Here is a 19,590-nt window from a genome sequence, read left to right as displayed (position 1 = left end):
TGAACAAAATTAAATGTTGGTCAAACCATACACAAAAAAAGAAGTGAAAGCTACTGTATTTGATATTCCAAGTCAAAAGGATTTCGGACCGGATGATGTGTGTGATGTTGTTGTTTCTTTCTTACATTCATGGAGAATTCCTAAGAAAATAAACTCCACAACAATCACTTCGATTCCTAAGATTTCTTGTCCTGATTCTGTAAATAATTTCAAACCTATTTTATTGTTGTAATATAATATACAAAGTTGCAACAAAATTGGTTTTTGCACGACTAGGGAAGATATATATTTCCGAATCTAATAATCCAAAATCAAGGTGGATTCATTAAGGAAGATTCATTACCTATAATATAATAGTATGTCATTATTTAGTGAAGCATTATGAGATGAAGAATGCTAAGGCTAACTATATGCTCAAACTTGACTTACAAAAGGCCTATGAGAAATTTCTTAGAGAAAATGATGCTTGCTCTTCAGTTCTAAAAAATGATTTGTATTCGTATCGCAAAATTTAGTTTTCTTTTTAATGAGTCCTTGCATGAATTTTTGGGCAAAGAGAGGTGCAAACATGTCACCACTCTTGTTTGTTATGAGAAATAAAAAAAAATTGTGAAAAACCGAACAATTATATAATATCTTCTATTTATGTAACGCATTGAGATTATGTAGCTATTATGTTCACCAAAGTAATAACTGTAATAACTGTAACTATATTAGATCAAAAGTCGAATGGTATGGCTTCTCATCTGTTATGGCTAAGTCCACCAAATGGAATATCTGTAGAGGATAATGGTTTTTTTTCTGTTCTCTAACCAAAACCCCTAAAATACAATGGCAGAGAAAGTCGAAGTCTTTGTTTCCATGATAGGGTGGGGGCAAGGGATCGTCTATGTCCTCATCAACTGTCTATGCCATTGATTTGCCAATAGCCTTGAACAAGTACGAATTGATGAAGCATTGAACAGGAAGAACTCGCAAAGGCTAGAGACTGACTTGCTAGATTTGACCCAAAAGGAGGCTACTGCGCTGGAAACATTGGGGCCGCGATATATCATTTGATGGATTTTGGGGATGGCAATATGAAGGTATTGCTGAATGGGTCTAAGTTGAAGGGGAAGGTTGGTTTCGAATAACCCCCAAATTCACGGCTGTTGATTGAGAATAGATTGAGTAAGTTAGATGCTTGTGCAAGTTCAGGGTTATTGGATCCAAAGGACATTGAGTTTGATAGCTTGTTGATCAAAGTGAAGGAGATTGTGGAAAGCCATGAAACTAGAAGACTTCTCAAGCTTGAAATTTTAATCATTTACTATATATTATTAATGGTGTTCTTGGTTTTAGGACATTTAGTTAACAGATAAATAAAATTGACATTTCTGACTTGGATATTTGTTACATTTCAGGGTACTCGGGATTTCTCAAAAGAACAAATGGCTATAAGAAAGAAAGCCTTTTCAATTATAGAGGGTGTTTTTGAGAGGCATGGTGCTACAGCTTGGATACTCTGGTATTTGAACTAAGAGAGATTTTTACAAAAAAAAATATGGGGAAGAAGTTGATATAATTGATTTATGACATTAACTTTCTATGTGATTTTTAAAATTTTTATGAATTAATTGCTTCTAATTTGTCACAACTAAGGTTTTGTGATGGTCTAATTGGTTGTCAGGGTGGGGAGCTTTGTGACTTAATTGTTCCTTTTCCTTCATAGCAAAGGTTTGAAGAAACAACCCATCTAAAGGAAGATATCATGAATTTTATCAATATGATTTTGATATTGCTGGTCAATTGAAAGAATGGGGCCAGATTTTGACCGAATTACTGGATGAACTGGAAATCGGAAAATATGAGGTAACTTCTCTTTCCGATCTTCATGTTCATCGGCAATTTTGTTTTCTCTATGAATTGCACTACTTGATATTTAAAGGCATGAATTTTGCTATCTTACTCAAGGTTCTTGTGTAGTTGTTGGTTCCGTTTGGCCTAGTTTATAAAAAAGGCCTTTTTATTTTTAACCAAAACACTTCCAAGAGTGCTTCTTTGATATTCAGCATAAAAAAAAAAAATCTTACCCAAACATGTCAGGGTATGTTTTATCTTGGTAAAGTATCAATGTTAACTGTAGTACTTGTGCATTTCTGTTAAATATTCTTTTACTTAGAATGTTTGTTATTGCTTTCTTAATGATCACAGATAAAATTGAATCATTTGAAGTTACTAGATGGAATGTTAGAAATTTGTGTAGTTCCCCAGGCAAGTTTAGAACTATTTGTTCAAGCATTGACAAGTTAGACAAGCAACCTTTTGACCACATTAAGACAGAAATAGTAAGGATTTCTGCACATATTTTTGTGTTGCAATTTGGTTTTTTGCACTTGTTTAGAGGATCATCATGCCATTTTTCTCACATGGGTTTTCTCATATGTTGTTACTTTCATTTATACTGCTTTCGGTTTGATCTGTTGATTGGTTTTTACAGTTCATATGATATGAAGTTACGATTGGAAAGTCATTGTTCAGGCTTAGGTTTGATTTTATAGATGTGTTAGTCACTGTGTGTTTTTCTTTATTGTCAAAAAATGTTAGTAATTGTTTTCCCTTTAGAAAACAACATTTTGTAATAATCATAATTCAAAAATTGTAATATTTTATAGTGAAATTGGGACATCTCAATTGTATAATTATCTAGTTAAAGAAACACACCAAAAATTATTTTACATAGTTTTATATTTCTTTTTCTTTACTTGCAATTGATTTTGAGTGCTTTTTAAATGTCACTGATATATATATGTATATATGTATATAAATATATATGTCTCATGTACATATGAACAAAAGGCATTAGTTTATCAATTATAGCTTTATTATACAATTTGACTAAGTTGGCACAACATTATTCCCACAACTTTCTGAAACTATATGTGAATTAATCGTACAAGTATAGTATTATAATATATCTTGTTAATTAATGTCTTTTAGTCACTTATTACATGCATAATTTATTACTGAAGCATGGTCACTTTTATTTCTCAGACTCTAAACACAATTACATTCATCGTTTATTACATTTTTTGCTGTTATTTATTTATTTGTGTGTAGAGCATTTTGAAAAGATATGGTGAGGGTGGCGAGATTGTCACTTTAAATAAGGTATAACATGACAACTTTACTTTTCTTTCAAAGAGTGTAATACTACAATGTTTGTAATTAATTTCTTTGACACATTTTCTTTACTTAGTTGAGTTTCTGTATTATGTAGGTTACTGCAATTTTTAATTTTTCTGGCAAGGATCATATTGTGAAGATCAGCTTTTCGAGTCTTCTTCGGGATCCTCTTCTTCAGGATCTTCTTCGGGATCTTCCTCTGGGTCTTCTTCGGGATCTTCTTCAGGGTCTTCTTCAGGGTCTTCTTCAGAGTCTTCTTCGGGATCTTCTTCAGGGTCTTCTTCAGAGTCTTCTTCGGGATCTTCTTCAGGGTCTTCTTCGAGATCTTCTTCAGGGTCTTCTTTAGGATCCTCTTCTTTGGGATCTGGATCTTCTTCAGGATCTTCCTCTGGGTCTTCTTCAGGATCTTCCTCTGGGTCTTCTTCAGGATCTTCCTCTGGGTCTTCTTCGGGATCTTCTTCAGGGTCTTCTTTAGGATTCTCTTCTTTGGGATCTTCTTCTGGGTCTTCGTCAGGATCTTCCTCTGGGTCTTCTTCAGGATCTTCCTCTTCTTCGGGATCTTTTACTAGGTCGTCTTTGGGATCTTCTTTTGGGTCTTCTTCTTCAGAATCCTCTTCTTCTGGGTCTTCTTCTTCGGAATCCTCTTCCCATTTCATAGCAAACGAATGATTCAACAACATCTGAGCAGAAGGTCTCTGATTGGGGTCTCTGGTGAAGCACTCAAGTAAAAAATCTTGAGCAGTGGAAGTAAGGTAAGATGGTAGAGAAGGTGTTTCAGTAGAAATCTTGCTGAACAGCTCTTCCTGCCCCAAATTTACATCCCATGGCGTACTTCCAGTCAACATCTCAAGAACAACACACCCAAGAGCCCAAATGTCAGAGGCCTGGTCTTGAGTTTCTTCGCAAACACTCTCTGGAGACAGATACAACGAAGTACCTCTCACTCGTTTCTCAAAATCATCATTACTTCTCTTAGAGAGACCAAAATCAGCAATTTTGGCAACCAAACCATCCACACCATGAGGATTATCATCATCACAATGAACCATCAAAATGTTGGATGGTTTTATATCGCAGTGGACAAAACCCTTATGGTGTATCAACTCCAATCCTTTAAGAATAGAGCGAGTGTGTACTCTTGCTTGAGACTCAAGCAACCCAACCTTTGTTCTCTCAATCAAACCACTCAATGATCCACCCAAGGCATTCTCCAAAAACAGGTTATAAATGATTCCGCCATAGTTTCCATCATGTTCTTCAGAAAATGTATGATCGTGGCCGTAGAACTTGAGGATGTGAGGACTGGACCCCAAAGACGTATAAACAACCTTTTCCATTATGAGGTCGGCATAAGAAGAACCTGGATGAGCAGATTTTACAGCCAAAAGTGACGGGAAGTCTTTAAATTGTGGTGGTCTAGAACGAGCTTCGCCAGGGATAATCGCTTCGGAAACAGAGCCATAACCTCCAACTCCCAACAATTTACCCCTCATCCATCCCCATTCTTCATCTCTTCTATATATGCTTCTTTGTTTCTTTCCTAACGAATTCTTTTCTTTTTCTTCTCTTCCTCTCTTCTTCATAATCATTTTCTATAATTCACTATGTTTTTAGAACACTAACGTTATTATTTTCTCTTGTTATCAGCTACAGTGATAAGTTTATATATATATAGTTAGAACGCTATCCTAAGTGGGAGAGGAAACCTTACAATTTAAATTATAAATATATATTTCTTGACATATACGTATATAATTTTATACTAGCGTTTAAGTTTGAATAAACCTATTAGTATTAGGTTTATATATACATTTTTAACTAAAACTAAATCACTTTCGTATTAGGGTTTGTTTGAGATTTTTTTTATTGTAATTTATCAGTTACCAGATTTATCTTTTTTTTTGTCGGTTTTTGGTTTAATTATATAATTATTAGTTTATGTATAATTTGTTATACAGATTTTTTTGGTAATTATTTAATGAGTGTTTGCTGTCAATTAATTATCGTTAGTTACAATAAATAGTAATTATTTTAATTAAGATTTGAGATTTTATATGAATAAATAAAATATATAAATATATTTATTGATATTTATGCGTATTCATAATTATTATTATTGTTCTACATGTTATACTTATCAATATACGTATGAATTCACTAACGTGGAAATTAAGGAAACGACATCGTTATGGGTTGCTTCCGTTGTTCTGGAAATTAAGTTCAGTAATATTACGATGGTCGTTCTCTATTCTTTTTATTGACTAATTAATATTACTGTGATATGGTTTTAGTTAAATTAGATTATTACAATATAATGTTATCGATTACTTGGGTTATAAAGATCGATATTTTTTTAAGTTATAATAGTTATTTTAATGATTGAATTAGTGTTAGTGGATCTACTTCAGACACTAATTGTATTTGACAAGATAAGTTATTTTTTATTTTTTTTATAATTTTTTTTCTTTATAGTGACTATTGTTAGTATTTTTTATTTTTATTTTTTATTTTTTATTTTTTTGACGCGGTGATCAAATTCACACAAGATTATCAAAGCAGCAATCCACAATCGGTGACGGCACCTCTTCGAACCAGGATAGCTCATTGTCTAACCGAAGGGCATGCTTTGCCAAACCATGCACTGCAAAATTCTCATCTCGAGCCACATGGGACAAAACTGTCCCCGGAAATTTAGACAATAAAGCTATAACGTCATCAAACAGCACCACATCACATTGAAGAAACACCTTCCTATTATTAACTAGTTGTCTTTACAGCAAGGCGAAACTGAAAAATTGCAACACCCAAACAAAAAAAAAGTTATATTAGAATGACAATCTTCAAAATAAAATAATATATAAAATTAGAAATTAACACACACTTCATAACTCTAACTCTCAGCAATACTAAAAACTAAAAAATTAACAGAATTTCTAAGAATAACTAGCCAAAGGTATTAACAACAAACTAGCACCCTAATATAAAAATGTTGAAAAATTATATCAAACAAATTAAGTTTAAAATTAGGATTATCAGTAATTCTCTGTAATTGTAGGTGCCCTCAACAAAATAACCTACAAAATAACAAAATAAAATTCTATTACCACACAATATAATGAAAAGATAATGTGAAATAACAATAGTAAAAAAACTATATTTAATATAAGGACTTAAACTTGAAATACTTATCTGTCAAAAAAGAACAAGTCGTTGAAATAGAAATCATGAGCAGAATCACTTCTCTTGCCAATTGACCAAACCACAAAATTACCCTAAACAAATAGGGACAAGCCATAAAATGGCACAAAAGCCAAAAGAGGTACAAAAGTCGTAAAAGGCATCAAAACTATCAAAAAATAGTGCAAAAAACCCATGTAATCTCATATACACTTTTAAACAAATATTAATACTATAATAGTCAAAACAAGGAGTAATTAACATCTTAATTAGAATTAAAATATCCCACAAAATATATATTTATATATAATATAATATTTTAAGAATTTTTAAATCAAAACTCAACTAAAATAAAATACAATTATTTATGGTAAAAATAATGAATTTAATAAAATTTAATTATGGTTTTAAAAAGTAATGGATAATGAATGCAAAAAGACCTTATAAATTAATAACTTTATGTAAAACAAAATAATACATTTTAAGTGAAAAACAATAGTAAGAAGCTCTAAAATATTACACAAAATTATAAATGGTAAGAAAAAATTAAATGATAATGTAAAAATAAATTTCCTTTAATGTAATTTAATGAGTTTCATAAATCTTTTCCTAAAAAAGTATCATATATAATAATCAATATCAAATAAGATAATGAAAATAAAACTGAAATCAATCACGAGATAAAATTGGCACAACTATTAAACTACAATCAAATTCTTAAATTAAATATATAATTAAAAATAAAAGTCAAAAACCTATTAAGTAAAATTAGCCTTATATAACCTACTATATATATATTATAAAAATAGTATGAGACTTATTAAAGCTATTAAATTACAAAAATATTAAAGCAATACTAGTAAAAGAAAATAGACTAAAATATTAAATTAAATTAAATAGTAGTACATCAACCTAAAAAAATTTTCTATTAATGCTTATTTTGTTTATTTGTAGTAAAAATAAAATATAAATTTGCAATAATATCTAATTACTCATTATTTTAAATTTCATCCCACTAATATATTGTTTGTTTATCTGCAGTTAAAACATTATTGTCCCTTCAAGCTTTCAGAGAAATGATAGCGAGTTTTTATTGCAGTTTGTTACAAAGATATTACAACTATGATTGCTTTTACTATCAGAGTTCCCGCTCTAATGATTTTAAGATCATTATTAAAAAATTTTACAAGTTTGTTATTCAGATTTCCAGGAGTATCCCTAACCTGTGTTGCTCGTGGATTAGTTATGCATGCTCTTCGAATGAATAATTAACTTGTTTGGCTTGATATGAATATTTTTTATTTTTGTTGGGTTTATAGTATTATTTTGATTATCCTGATAAAAATAGTATTTATTTGATAAACATAAGATGTATAGTATTCATAACTAGTCTGTATGACGTTGTTATATTTTTAATGAATTTATTCAATGCAAAAAAAAATATATATATATATATACGTATGAAATTTCTATTGTATAAGCTGTTGTTTATTTTTTTTTTTTTTTAAAAAAAAAAGAAAGAATTGGTAGATTTAATCATCATTCTTACATAACTAGTAGATTTAATCACTATTCTACAATGCATCCCCTTAAAATAGATACATTGATGCACCCTTATCTGTTTTAGCACCCGAAATAATTTTTTAGCCAATTTTTTTCTCATGGTCATGTATGTTATAGTTATTTAAGACATCCTGCAAAATTTTAAGAAATTTGGAAAAGTTTAACACGCCGAAAAATACGTTCAAACAGTGTGTTGCACGCGTGACTATTTTATTTTATACACGTGTAAAATAGACTGTTTGAACATTATTTTCTATATTGTAAATTATTCTGAATTTTTCAAAATTTTGTAGGTTATCTTATATAGCTATAACGTACATGAATATGAAAAAAAAAAATAGACTAAAAAGTTCTTCTGGATACCGAAACAAGTCAAGGGTGCATCAGTATATCCATTTTAAGGGGGTACATTGTAGAATTACCCTTTAGTTTTAATTAAAAAAAAAGGATTATTTCACAAAAACATAAAAACAATAAAAAAAAAATTTACAAAAATACGGTTTCACGGAATTTTAAACATTTTTACGAATTTTTTAATTTTATTTACAGAAAATACGGTCTTTTTATTTTGTAATCTTGTTAATTTATTGTTAATTTGTTGTTATCTGTATGTTATTTTTTATTGTTATTTTGATGTTATTTTCATGTTACTTTTATGTAGTTTTCTTGTTGATTTTATATTATTTTTCGTGTTATTTTTTGGGTATGGCCATCATTTGCGAAAAGCTAAGGCATCCCTTGTCGAGTGGCTCTCTATGGTTCGCTTCATCCAACGATGTGAGAGTCACTCCACATGTGCAATTCAATTACTTCTCCCACCCTAAAGACCTCTCCCAGTGTGTTAGCGCAGTGAAGAAGATCGGTGAGGTGTTAAGCAGCAAATCTATGGAACGATTTAAGATGGTTGATTCTAATGAAGAGAGAAATTTTATGTATTTTGGGCCCTCTTTGCCGACGAATCAGTCAGATGAGTCGGCAATGGAAGAATTTTGTCGAAGCAGTGTGACAACCATATGGCATTACCATGGTGGATGTACGGTTGGGAAAGTTGTCGATGGTGATTTTCGAGTTATGGGGGTTAATTCGCTTCGCGTTGTGGATTGTTCTACTTTTTCGTGTCTGTCCCGGGACCAATCCTCAAGCCACTACCATGATGTTAGGCCGGTAAGTTAAATTATATTGTCCTTGAAAAAATTTATAGAGCTAATTAATGAGGAGAAAAAGAGAGAGTTAATGAAATTCATTTTACAAATAAATAATTTTTATTGGTTATGTATTCAGGATTATATTTCTGTTTTTTATAAATTTAAAATATTTCACTAATAAGTAAAGATTTATAATGTATGCATGTAGCATAATTGTTGAGTATTAATACCCTTGATTATAAAAAAGTTATGAGTTCTAATAATTATTATGATTTTCCAATAACCGATTTTATCATCAAAAGGTTTGATTTTTGTTTATATATAAATCCAAAATATGAATTTATAGTTTTTTTCAACTTTTTTACGAATTTAAATATTTTTTATAAAGATACAGATTGTTGTTTTTATGTTGTTTTTACAATAATATTATTTTATATTACTTTCAAGTTACTTTATATTTATATTGTATTATGTTGTTTATACGTTATTTTTGTACGTAAAAATAATTAAAAATATATAAATATAAAAAAAAAAGTAACATATAATTCGTTTAATTTATATAAAAGATACAATTTTAAATACTTTGTATAAATATTTACAATTTACATTATGATATTTATATTTAAATGGAAAACATAAATATAAAAACAAGGGCATTTTACAATTTTGTATACATTATTTTAATTAATTACAAAATATGTGCAAAAAAACTTATTATCATTTTCTCATACACTTTTATATATAATTAAAAACTTTTTTTCAATTTTTTCTATAATATATATATGGTAATAATTATTGATTAGTATATATATGGTAATATTGGTTATGTTTATTTTTATGTTTACAATTATAATAAACATACTAATAATATAAAACATTTTATATATGTGTTTATTGGCTATGTTTACTTTTATGTTTACAATTATAATAAACATACTAATAATATAAAATATTTTATATATGTGTTTATTTTATTTTCTATTAATTAAACATATTAATTTAATAAACAAAATAATAATATTCACATAAGTTAATTATATCACTCTACGTGTGTTATGTTTATTTTCTTAGTAATTTTTTAAAAAATAAATAATATATATATAAAAAATTGTTTATCTTTATCTTTTTCTTTGTTTATTAATTGTGTCGTGTTTATTTTTTTTAATTAAATAATTTTTGGAATTTATAAAGTTATGTTTGTTTATTTATTTTTTGATGTAAGAATTATACTTTAATAGAAAACTCGTTCACTAACTCATTAGAAAATAATCAATATATAGAAACAATAGAAAGAAAATATACTTATTTTAGTATAGTATAAATTGACTATGTCTATTTTTATGTTTACAATTATAATAAACATACTAATAATATAAAATACTTTGTATATATATGTTTATTTTGTTTTCTATTTATTAAACATACTACTTTAATAAACAAAATAATAATATTCACATATGTTTATTATATTACTCTACGTGTCATGTTTATTTTTAGTAATTTAAAGTATTGATTTATATTTATATACATTAATGTTTATAATTTTGACATTGTATTTTATTAAAAAAAATCTTATTAAATTATAATAATCCATACTAAAATAGATAATAAACATTTATCTTTTAATAAAAAAATATTTAACTTGTTTATTTTTATAAATCTGTTTAATTAATTTTACGAAATTGTTTATTTTGAGGTTTAATAAACATATTAAAAATGTATGGTTTCATGTAATAAGTTTTCAAAATGTATAAATTTTTAAAATAATTTTTTTTGCACATTTTTTGTAATTATTTTGTTTTTGTTGTACATTTATAAAAAAAGCCCTAAAAACAACATATAAAATGGTAATAATAATTCAATTATATCTATTATTTGGGCCTCATAAGAAATCTCATAAGTGTTGTGTTTGTGTTTGATTAATTTGAGCAGGTATGTTGGGCTTAAGATGTTGCAGGAAAGGAAAGGGAAGTCGAAGCAAAGGCAGAATAATATCATTACATCATAAAATAATGTTATGAATATTAATGTTCCATAAAATATAATTTGTTAAAATGTAACATTTATTTGAAAAGTATACATCTGGTTTTTATTCTGTAACTTTTGTAACTCCAACAATATTTAAGTGTGTCAATAAGAGTTACATTTTATCTTAAATTTCATGAAGTTATTATAAATTGGAGATTTTTTTTTTCTTTTTTTGAATTTCTACAAGTGTTTAATACATGTTACAGCAAAATGACATGAAAAAAGATTTACAAAAAACTACTACTTTTAGTGATAACTTTTTCGTCACAACATATTTTTTTGTGACTAAAGATGACTTTTAGTCGCAATAAAAACTTACTTGTGACTAAAACATTGTCTTTAGCTACAAGTTGTAACTAATTTAATTTTAATCACAATTAGTATTGTGACTAAAAACACATTTAGTCACAACAAATTGTAATTTTTGTGACTAATACTTTTAGCCACGGACCTTTTAGTCATAACTAATAATAATAATAATTTATAATTAGTCACAGCTTTTTTTACTTTTAGTCACAAATTTTGTTGTGACTAAAAATAAAAAATTTTGTAGTGTTAATGTATTTTGGAGACTTATAACCAAAGCTAAAAAAATACCACATGAGACATGCCCCCCATATAGTGTGGTGAAATGTTGGTAGCTAGTAGCACTTTGAAAACTTTGGTTTTATTGGGGCATTTTGTGAGTGATTCGAGGGTTGCTAGAAATTTGAGAAGATAGTGAAGTATGGAACGTTCTGAGAATTCGTGAATTCAATATAGAAAGAGTCACTACTAGAAAGTGGACTTTTGGTATCGGTTCAAGAGACGTTTTTTTTAAACTGACACTAAAGACCACCCTAACTCTTTGGTCTCGATTTATAATTGGTACCTATAATGACTTTAAGTATCGGTTAGTAAACCGACACTAAAAGTATAATTGAGATCAAAAAAGTGAAAAAATATATATATAGATTGAGTATAGGTGTCGGTTCATAACCAAGACTAAAAGATCATTTGGTCTCAATTATAAACCGACATTTACAAACACATTTAAAAAAATCAGAATAAAAAAATAAAGAAAGAAGGTATAAATAGAAAGTTTCTCCCCCTCATTTTGAAAACCCTAAAAAATCCTAACTCTCTCCACCACCCTCTTGTGCAACCTTGAAACCCCAACCCCAGCTCTCTCCCTCACCCTCTCGTGCGGCGTCGAAGGCCAACCCCAACCTCAAAAATTGAGACCATTTCTCTCGTCAGCGATTGAGTCCTAACCCCAAAAAACCCAGGCCTGAAACCCCTCTTCTTTGTGCAACACCCATTACTGAAACCTCTCTCTCTCTCTCTCTCTCTCTCTCTCTCTCTCTCTCTCTCTCTCTCTCTCTCTCTCTCTCTCTCTCTCTCTCTCTCTCTCTCTCTCTCCCTCTCCTTCGTCTGACACCGGAGCTCAAGCAAGCCACTCTAAAAAACCACGAGTCGAGAACCCCGAAGCCCATCTCCTCTTCGTCTCTATCTTGATGCAACCATGGCCAAGTCCACGATGGTGGTCCATGGTCATCGATGGTCCATGCGGACCATAGAATCGAGATTCTAGATTTATTTTTATATTTCAGTATAATTTTTAGTTCAATTTTTTTTTTTATTTTGTTTGTATTTAGCAACTATATTTTTGGGATTTGTTTGTATATTGAGTTTAATGCATGTATTTTTTTATTTTGTATTGGTTGTGAAATTAATAAATTCTTATGAGAATTGTATATTTTTTTTTATGTATTTTAACAGATTTTTAAAAATGGGAAACGTTCATTTCACAGTCGTTGTAATGCTAAAAATTTTATGTTAATGAGTTTGATAAGTTTGGTGTTTTTGGAATTATACTAATGTTTATATTTAATAAATATTTTTTTCAAAAATACTCCTAGTGTCGGTTAAAAATCAACACTCATACCAATTAGTCTAGATTTTAAACTGACACTAAAGGAAAAAATATATATGTACATTTTAAGTGTTGATTTTAAAACGACACCAAAACTCATTAGTCTCGGTTTATACCCGACACTTAACTTTGACTTTTTGTCATTGTGAAATAAGTGTCGGTTCTATGAACTAACACTAAAAGTATAAGTGTTAGTTTAAAATTGACACTGAAAATAGAGTTTGTAATAGTGAGTGAAAAAAAAGTATACTTGAAAGTGTGATTTAAAATATGTAATAGTACAATAGTATTTATAATGAAAAGTGTTAAAATATAGATGTTGGATAAAAACAAAGTTGAGTGAGAGGATATATTAAAAATAACAATATATAATATATTATGTATAATTTTTTTTTTTTTTGAAGTTATATATTATATATAGTTTGAAACTTGATTTTAGTATTTTAGATTTGAAATTAATGTATTTTTTATTTTATTTTAATCTAACGAATATAGATTATGGTATTATAAGTTTATAACTTGTATGCTTAATTTAATATATAGAAAAAATTATATAAAATTTTATTTCAAAAAAAAAAGAATTAACGAGTTGATCGGGTCAACCCGTTGACTCGGTAAATCCGAACCCCGCATACCCGTGAGCCCGAAACCCGCAAACCCAAATCATTTTACGGGTCGGGTCCGGTTACAATTTTTTGAACCCGAAACTCGCTCAACCCGCCCGATGTTCAGCCCTACGTTGTAGAACATAAAGATCATATTTTGGCAGGTGGATATATATTCTTCGACAAAAAGCCCATCATTATGAAAACATGGAATGCTCAAGCTGATTTTAAAAAGGAAAATGTCTCAACAATTCCTACTTGGATTCAACTTCACGGGTTGGACATTAACTATTGGGGAGAAAAGACATTGTTTAAGATTGTGAGCCAACTTTGAAAGCCACTACATATTGATCAAATAACTCAACTAAAGGAGAGGTTGTCCTATCCTTGAATTCTAATTGAGGTTAAGGTTGATCAAAGTTTCCATGATGTGATTTTATTTACTAATGAAGTGGATATGGATATGGATGGTTATGTACACTATGAATGGACCCCTGTTCAATGTGCTCATTGTCATGGAATTGGACATTCGTTGATGGACTGCGTAAAGAAAGGGAATTAGAAGTAAGAATGGGTTCCAAAGAAAGTGAATGGGGGAAATAGCTGAGCAAAAAATAGTGTGGAGGTGGATGAAGATGGTGTTCAAGCAGTAAAAAATGGAAAGAAAATATTAAGAAAGATACCTATGATAACAAATACTGAAAATATATTTCATTTCCTAAGTGAAACAAACAGGGGAAAGTTCGAGAATGGTGATTGAGAATGCGAAGAAAGAATGTGGGGAGGGGGGGAGCAGGGGCGGACCCACATATAACCGAGGTGGGGCAGTCACCCCCTGAAAAAAAAATCGAGAAAGAAATATATATGCAATTTAGTTAGTTACAACATATATTTGTAATAAAAGATGATATTTATGAGCATAATATTAACTTTGGTGTAGTGGTTAAGCTACTTAGCATATAAATTAGAGTACAAGAGTTTGAATCTTATTAAATGCATTTTTTTTCTTTTTAAATTTACTTTTTTGCCACCCTCATTTACCAAAAATATTTACGCCCCCTCTCACTTTAAATCATAGGTCCGCCACTCGGGGGAGCTCCTACAACTCATGGATAGAATTATGAGTAAATAAAGTGAATAAGTAAATGGAGGTTAATAAATTAATATCTCATTGCATATTGGGTTAGTAGTAGGTCTCTCTGAAACAAATATAAAGTCATTTTAAGCTAGGAGCTATGTATGTTGCTATGTTTTTGGGTTGGTGCCTCTCCATAAAAAAACATGTGACATCAACGGGGGAGAATCATTATAAGTTGGAATCTTTTAATGTTTTTCAGTTAACATTTTCTTATGTACAAGCAAATTGATATGCATCTCGAAGTGGAATCAAGAGTACGGAAGGAAAAGTTTTTTGTCACATTTGTATATGCTTTCAATGATGAAGCTAGTAGAGAGATTCTTTGGAAGGATTTGAAGGCTCTGGCTAAAGGAATTTCATCTCCTTAGCTAGTGCTAGGAGACTTTAATGATAACCTTTGTGTGGAAGAGAAAGTTGGTGATCGGGTAAACATCATAAGATTAACAAATTTTAAAGATTGCATTAATAAGTGCCAATTAGAATATGTGAAGTTCTCAGGATCTTTCTTTACTTGGAATAACAAGCAGGGGAGTTGAAACAGAATTTACTCCAAATTTGATCGAGTGATGGCTAATCGAGATTGGTTGGACAAATATACTTCAACCGAAGCAGTATTCCTTGCGGATGGTCAATTTGATCATTGTCCAACAATTTTGGCTATCTATCCAGAGCTAAAATCAGGGAAGAAACCTTTCAAGTATTTTAGATTTTGGCAAAATTCTATTGAATTACCTAAAATTCTAATTGATAGTTAGAGTGTTCAGCAACAAGGTACACCAATGTTCTCCTTAGTCAACAAACAGAAAAGACTAAAAGGGGCGTTGAGAACTTTGAATAATAAGGTTAGAATTGGTGGCATTCAAGCATAGGAAGTGCGGGCCTTTAATGTGCTCAAAGGTTGTCAGGAGGAACTTCATAGGTTTCCAACCAACAATGATTTATTTGATAAAGAATTAGGTGGCAGCCAATGAGGAGTATAAATAGGTGCATCAAAATTATTTGTCTTTCTTAGCTCAAAAGGCTAAGATGCAATATTGGATAAAAAAGGAGATGCAAATACCACAATTTTTCATGCCATTTGTAGAGCTCGAAGGCAAGAAAATCACATTTACTCAATAAAAGACATGGAAGGACTGTGGGTGAATGATTCAAGTAAAGTAAATTATGCTTTCCTACAGTTCTACACTGAACTCTTAGGAGCCAAAATGGCTAATAGAAGATTATTTAAGACAAGTGTCAATGTGTTGGGCCCATTCTTCCACCTTGTAAGATCGCTACCTTACATTGATTTTCACATTAGTATGATATTGTCCGCTTTAGGCTTAAGTCCTCACGGTTTTGTTTTTGGGTACCTTCTCAAAATGCCTCCTACTAATGAAGTAGGTGAAACACTTATATCCAAGATAACTTTTGCCTATTCTTCCAATGTAGGATTTAGATTGATACCCCAACACAATGAGGTTGGCCCAGTGGTGAGTAGTGAACAAAATTAAATGTTGGTCAAACCATACACAAAAAAAAGAAGTGAAAGCTACTGTATTTGATATTCCAAGTCAAAAGGATTTGGGACCGGATGATGTGTGTGATGTTGTTCTTTCTTTCTTACATTCATGGAGAATTCTTAAGAAAATAAACTCCACAACAATCACTTTGATTCCTAAGATTTCTTGTCCTGATTCTGTAAATAATTTCAAACCTATTTCTTGTTGTAATATAATATACAAAGTTGCAACAAAATTGGTTTTTGCACGACTAGGGAAGATATATATTTCTGAATGTAATAATCCAAAATCAAGGTGGATTCATTAAGGAAGATTCATTACCTATAATATAATAGTATGTCATTATTTAGTGAAGCATTATGAGATGAAGAATACTAAGGCTAACTATATGCTCAAACTTGACTTACAAAAGGCCTATGAGAGATTTCTTAGAGAAAATGATGCTTGCTCTTCAGTTCTAAAAAATGATTTGTATTCGTATCGCAAAATTTAGTTTTCTTTTTAATGAGTCCTTGCATGAATTTTTGGGCAAAGAGAGGTGAAAACATGTCACCACTCTTGTTTGTTATAAGAAATAAAAAAAATTGTGAAAAACCGAACAATTATATAATTTCTTCTATGTATGTAACGCATTGAGATTATGTAGCTATTATGTTCAAAAAAGTAATAACTGTAATACCTGTAACTATATTAGATCAAAAGTCGAATGGTATGGCTTCTCATCTGTTATGGCTGAGTCCACAAAATGGAATACCTGTAGAGGATAATGGTTTTTTTCTATTCTCTAACCAAAAACCCTAAAATACAATGGCAGAGAAAGTCGAAGTCTTTGTTACCACGATAGGGTGGGGGCAAGGGATAGTCTCTCGTCCTCATCGGTATCTATGCCATTGATTTGCCAATGGCCTTGCACAAGTACGAATTGATGAAGCATTGAACACGAAGAACTCGCAAAGGCTAGAGACTGACTTGCTAGATTTGACCCAAAAGGAGGCTACTGCGCTGGAAACATTGGGGCCGCGATATATCATTTGATGGATTTTGGGGATGGCAATATGAAGGTATTGCTGAATGGGTCTAAGTTGAAGGGGATGGTTGGTTTAGAATAACCCCCAAATTTACGGCTGTTGATTGAGAATAGATTGAGTAAGTTAGATGCTTGTGCAAGTTCAGGGTTATTGGATCCAAAGGACATTGAGTTTGATAGCTTGTTGATCAAAGTGAAGGAGATTGTGGAAAGCAATGAAACTAGAAGACTTCTCAAGCTTGAAATTTTAATCATTTACTATATATTATTAATGGTGTTCTTGGTTGTAGGACATTTAGTTAACAGATAAATAAAATTGACATTTTTGACTTGGATATTTGTTACATTTCAGGGTACTCGGGATTTCTCAAAAGAACAAATGGCTATAAGAAAGAAAGCCTTTTCAATTATAGAAGATGTTTTTGAGAGGCATGGTGCTACAGCTTGGATACTCTGGTATTTGAACTAAGAGAGATTTTTACAAAAAAAAAAAAAAATATGGGGAAGAAGTTGATATTTGATTTATGACATTAACTTTCTATATGTTTTTTAAAATTTTTATGAATTAATTGCTTCTAATTTGTCACAACTAAGGTTTTGTGATGGTCTAATTGGTTGTTAGGGTGGGGAGCTTTGTGACTTAATTGTTCCTTTTGCTAGATTTGTGGCTATGAATGGCATAACATCCTTCATAGCAAAGGTTTGCAGAAGAGACAACCCATCTAAAGGAAGATATCATGAATTTTATCAATGTGATTTTGATATTGCTGGTCAATTGAAAGAATGGGGCCAGATTTTGACCGAATTACTGGATGAACTGGAAATCAGAAAATATGAGGTAACTTCTCTTTCCGATCTTCATGTTCATCGGCAATTTTGTTTTCTCTATGAATTGCACTACTTGATATTTAAAGGCATGAATTTTGCTATCTTACTCAAGGTTCTTGTGTAGTTGTTGGTTCCGTTTGGCCTAGTGTATGAAAAAGGCCTTTTTATTTTTAACCAAAACACTTCCAAGAGTGCTTCTTTGATATTCAGCATAAAAAAAAAAATCTTACCCAAACATGTCAGGGTAGGTTTTATCTAGGTAAAGTATCAATGTTAACTGTAGTACTTGTGCATTTCTGTTAAATATTCTTTTACTTAGAATGTTTGTTATTGCTTTCTTAATGATCACATATAAAATTGAATCATTTGAAGTTACTAGATGGAATGTTAGAAATTTGTGGAGTTCCCCCCGGCAAGTTTAGAACTATTTGTTCAAGCATTGACAAGTTAGACAAGCAACCTTTTGACCAGATTAAGACAGAAATAGTAAGGATTTCTGCACATATTTTTGTGTTGCAATTTGGTTTTTTGCACTTGTTTAGAGGATCATCATGCCATTTTTCTCACATGGGTTTTCTCATATGTTGTTACTTTCATTTATACCGCTTTCGGTTTGATCTGTTGATTGGTTGATTGGTTTTTACAGTTCATATATGATGTTACGATCGGAAAGTCATTGTTCAGGCTTAAGTTTGATTTTATAGATGTGTTAGTCACTTCGTGTTTTCATGTTTTGTCAAAAAATGTTAGTAATTGTTTTCCTTTTAGAAAACAACATTTTGTAATAATTAATAATTCAAAAATTGTAATATTTTATAGTGAAATTGGGACATCTCAATTGTATAATTATCTAGTTAAAGAAACACACCAAAAATTATTTTACATAGTTTTATATTTCTTTTTCTTTACTTGCAATTGATTTTGAGTGCTTTTTAAATGTCACTGATATATATGTATATATATAACTATATATATGTCTCGTGTACACATGAACAAAAGGCATTAGTTTATCAATTATAGCTTTATTATACAATTTGACTAAGTTGGCACAACATTATTCCCACAACTTTCTGAAACTATATGTGAATTAATCGTACAAGTATAGTATTATAATATATCTTGTTAATTAATGTCTTTTAGTCACTTATTACATGCATAATTTATTACATTCTGAAGCATGGCCACTTTTATTTTTCAGACTCTAAACACAATTACATTCATGATTTATTACATTTTTTGCTGTTATTTATTTATTTGTCTGTAGAGCATTTTGAAAAGATATGGTGAGGGTGGCGAGATTGTCACTTTAAATAAGGTATAACATGACAACTTTACTTTTCTTTCAAAGAGTGTAATACTACAATGTTTGTAATTAATTTCTTTGACACCTTTTCTTTACTTAGTTGAGTTTCTGTATTATGTAGGTTACTGCAATTTTCGGTTTTTCTAGCAAGGATCATATTGTGAAGATCAGCTTCTTCTTCGGGATCCTCTTCT

General features: G+C 30.2%; 1 protein-coding gene across 1 annotated transcript; it reads right to left on the bottom strand.

Moving 5' to 3' along the window:
* Positions 1 to 3,305: 3,305 nt before the first annotated feature.
* LOC115694879 (mitogen-activated protein kinase kinase kinase 20-like) lies at positions 3,306 to 4,754 on the bottom strand. Its single transcript, XM_061117918.1, has one exon. The coding sequence runs from the start codon at positions 4,752 to 4,754 to the stop codon at positions 3,306 to 3,308; it is 1,449 nt and encodes a 482-aa protein (XP_060973901.1).
* Positions 4,755 to 19,590: the final 14,836 nt, after the last annotated feature.

Source organism: Cannabis sativa, chromosome 6, assembly GCF_029168945.1.
Source record: "Cannabis sativa cultivar Pink pepper isolate KNU-18-1 chromosome 6, ASM2916894v1, whole genome shotgun sequence".
Taxonomy (NCBI): Eukaryota; Viridiplantae; Streptophyta; class Magnoliopsida; order Rosales; family Cannabaceae; genus Cannabis; species Cannabis sativa.
Note: the sequence above shows the minus strand (reverse complement) of the source record. Positions and strands in the feature narration are given on the sequence as shown.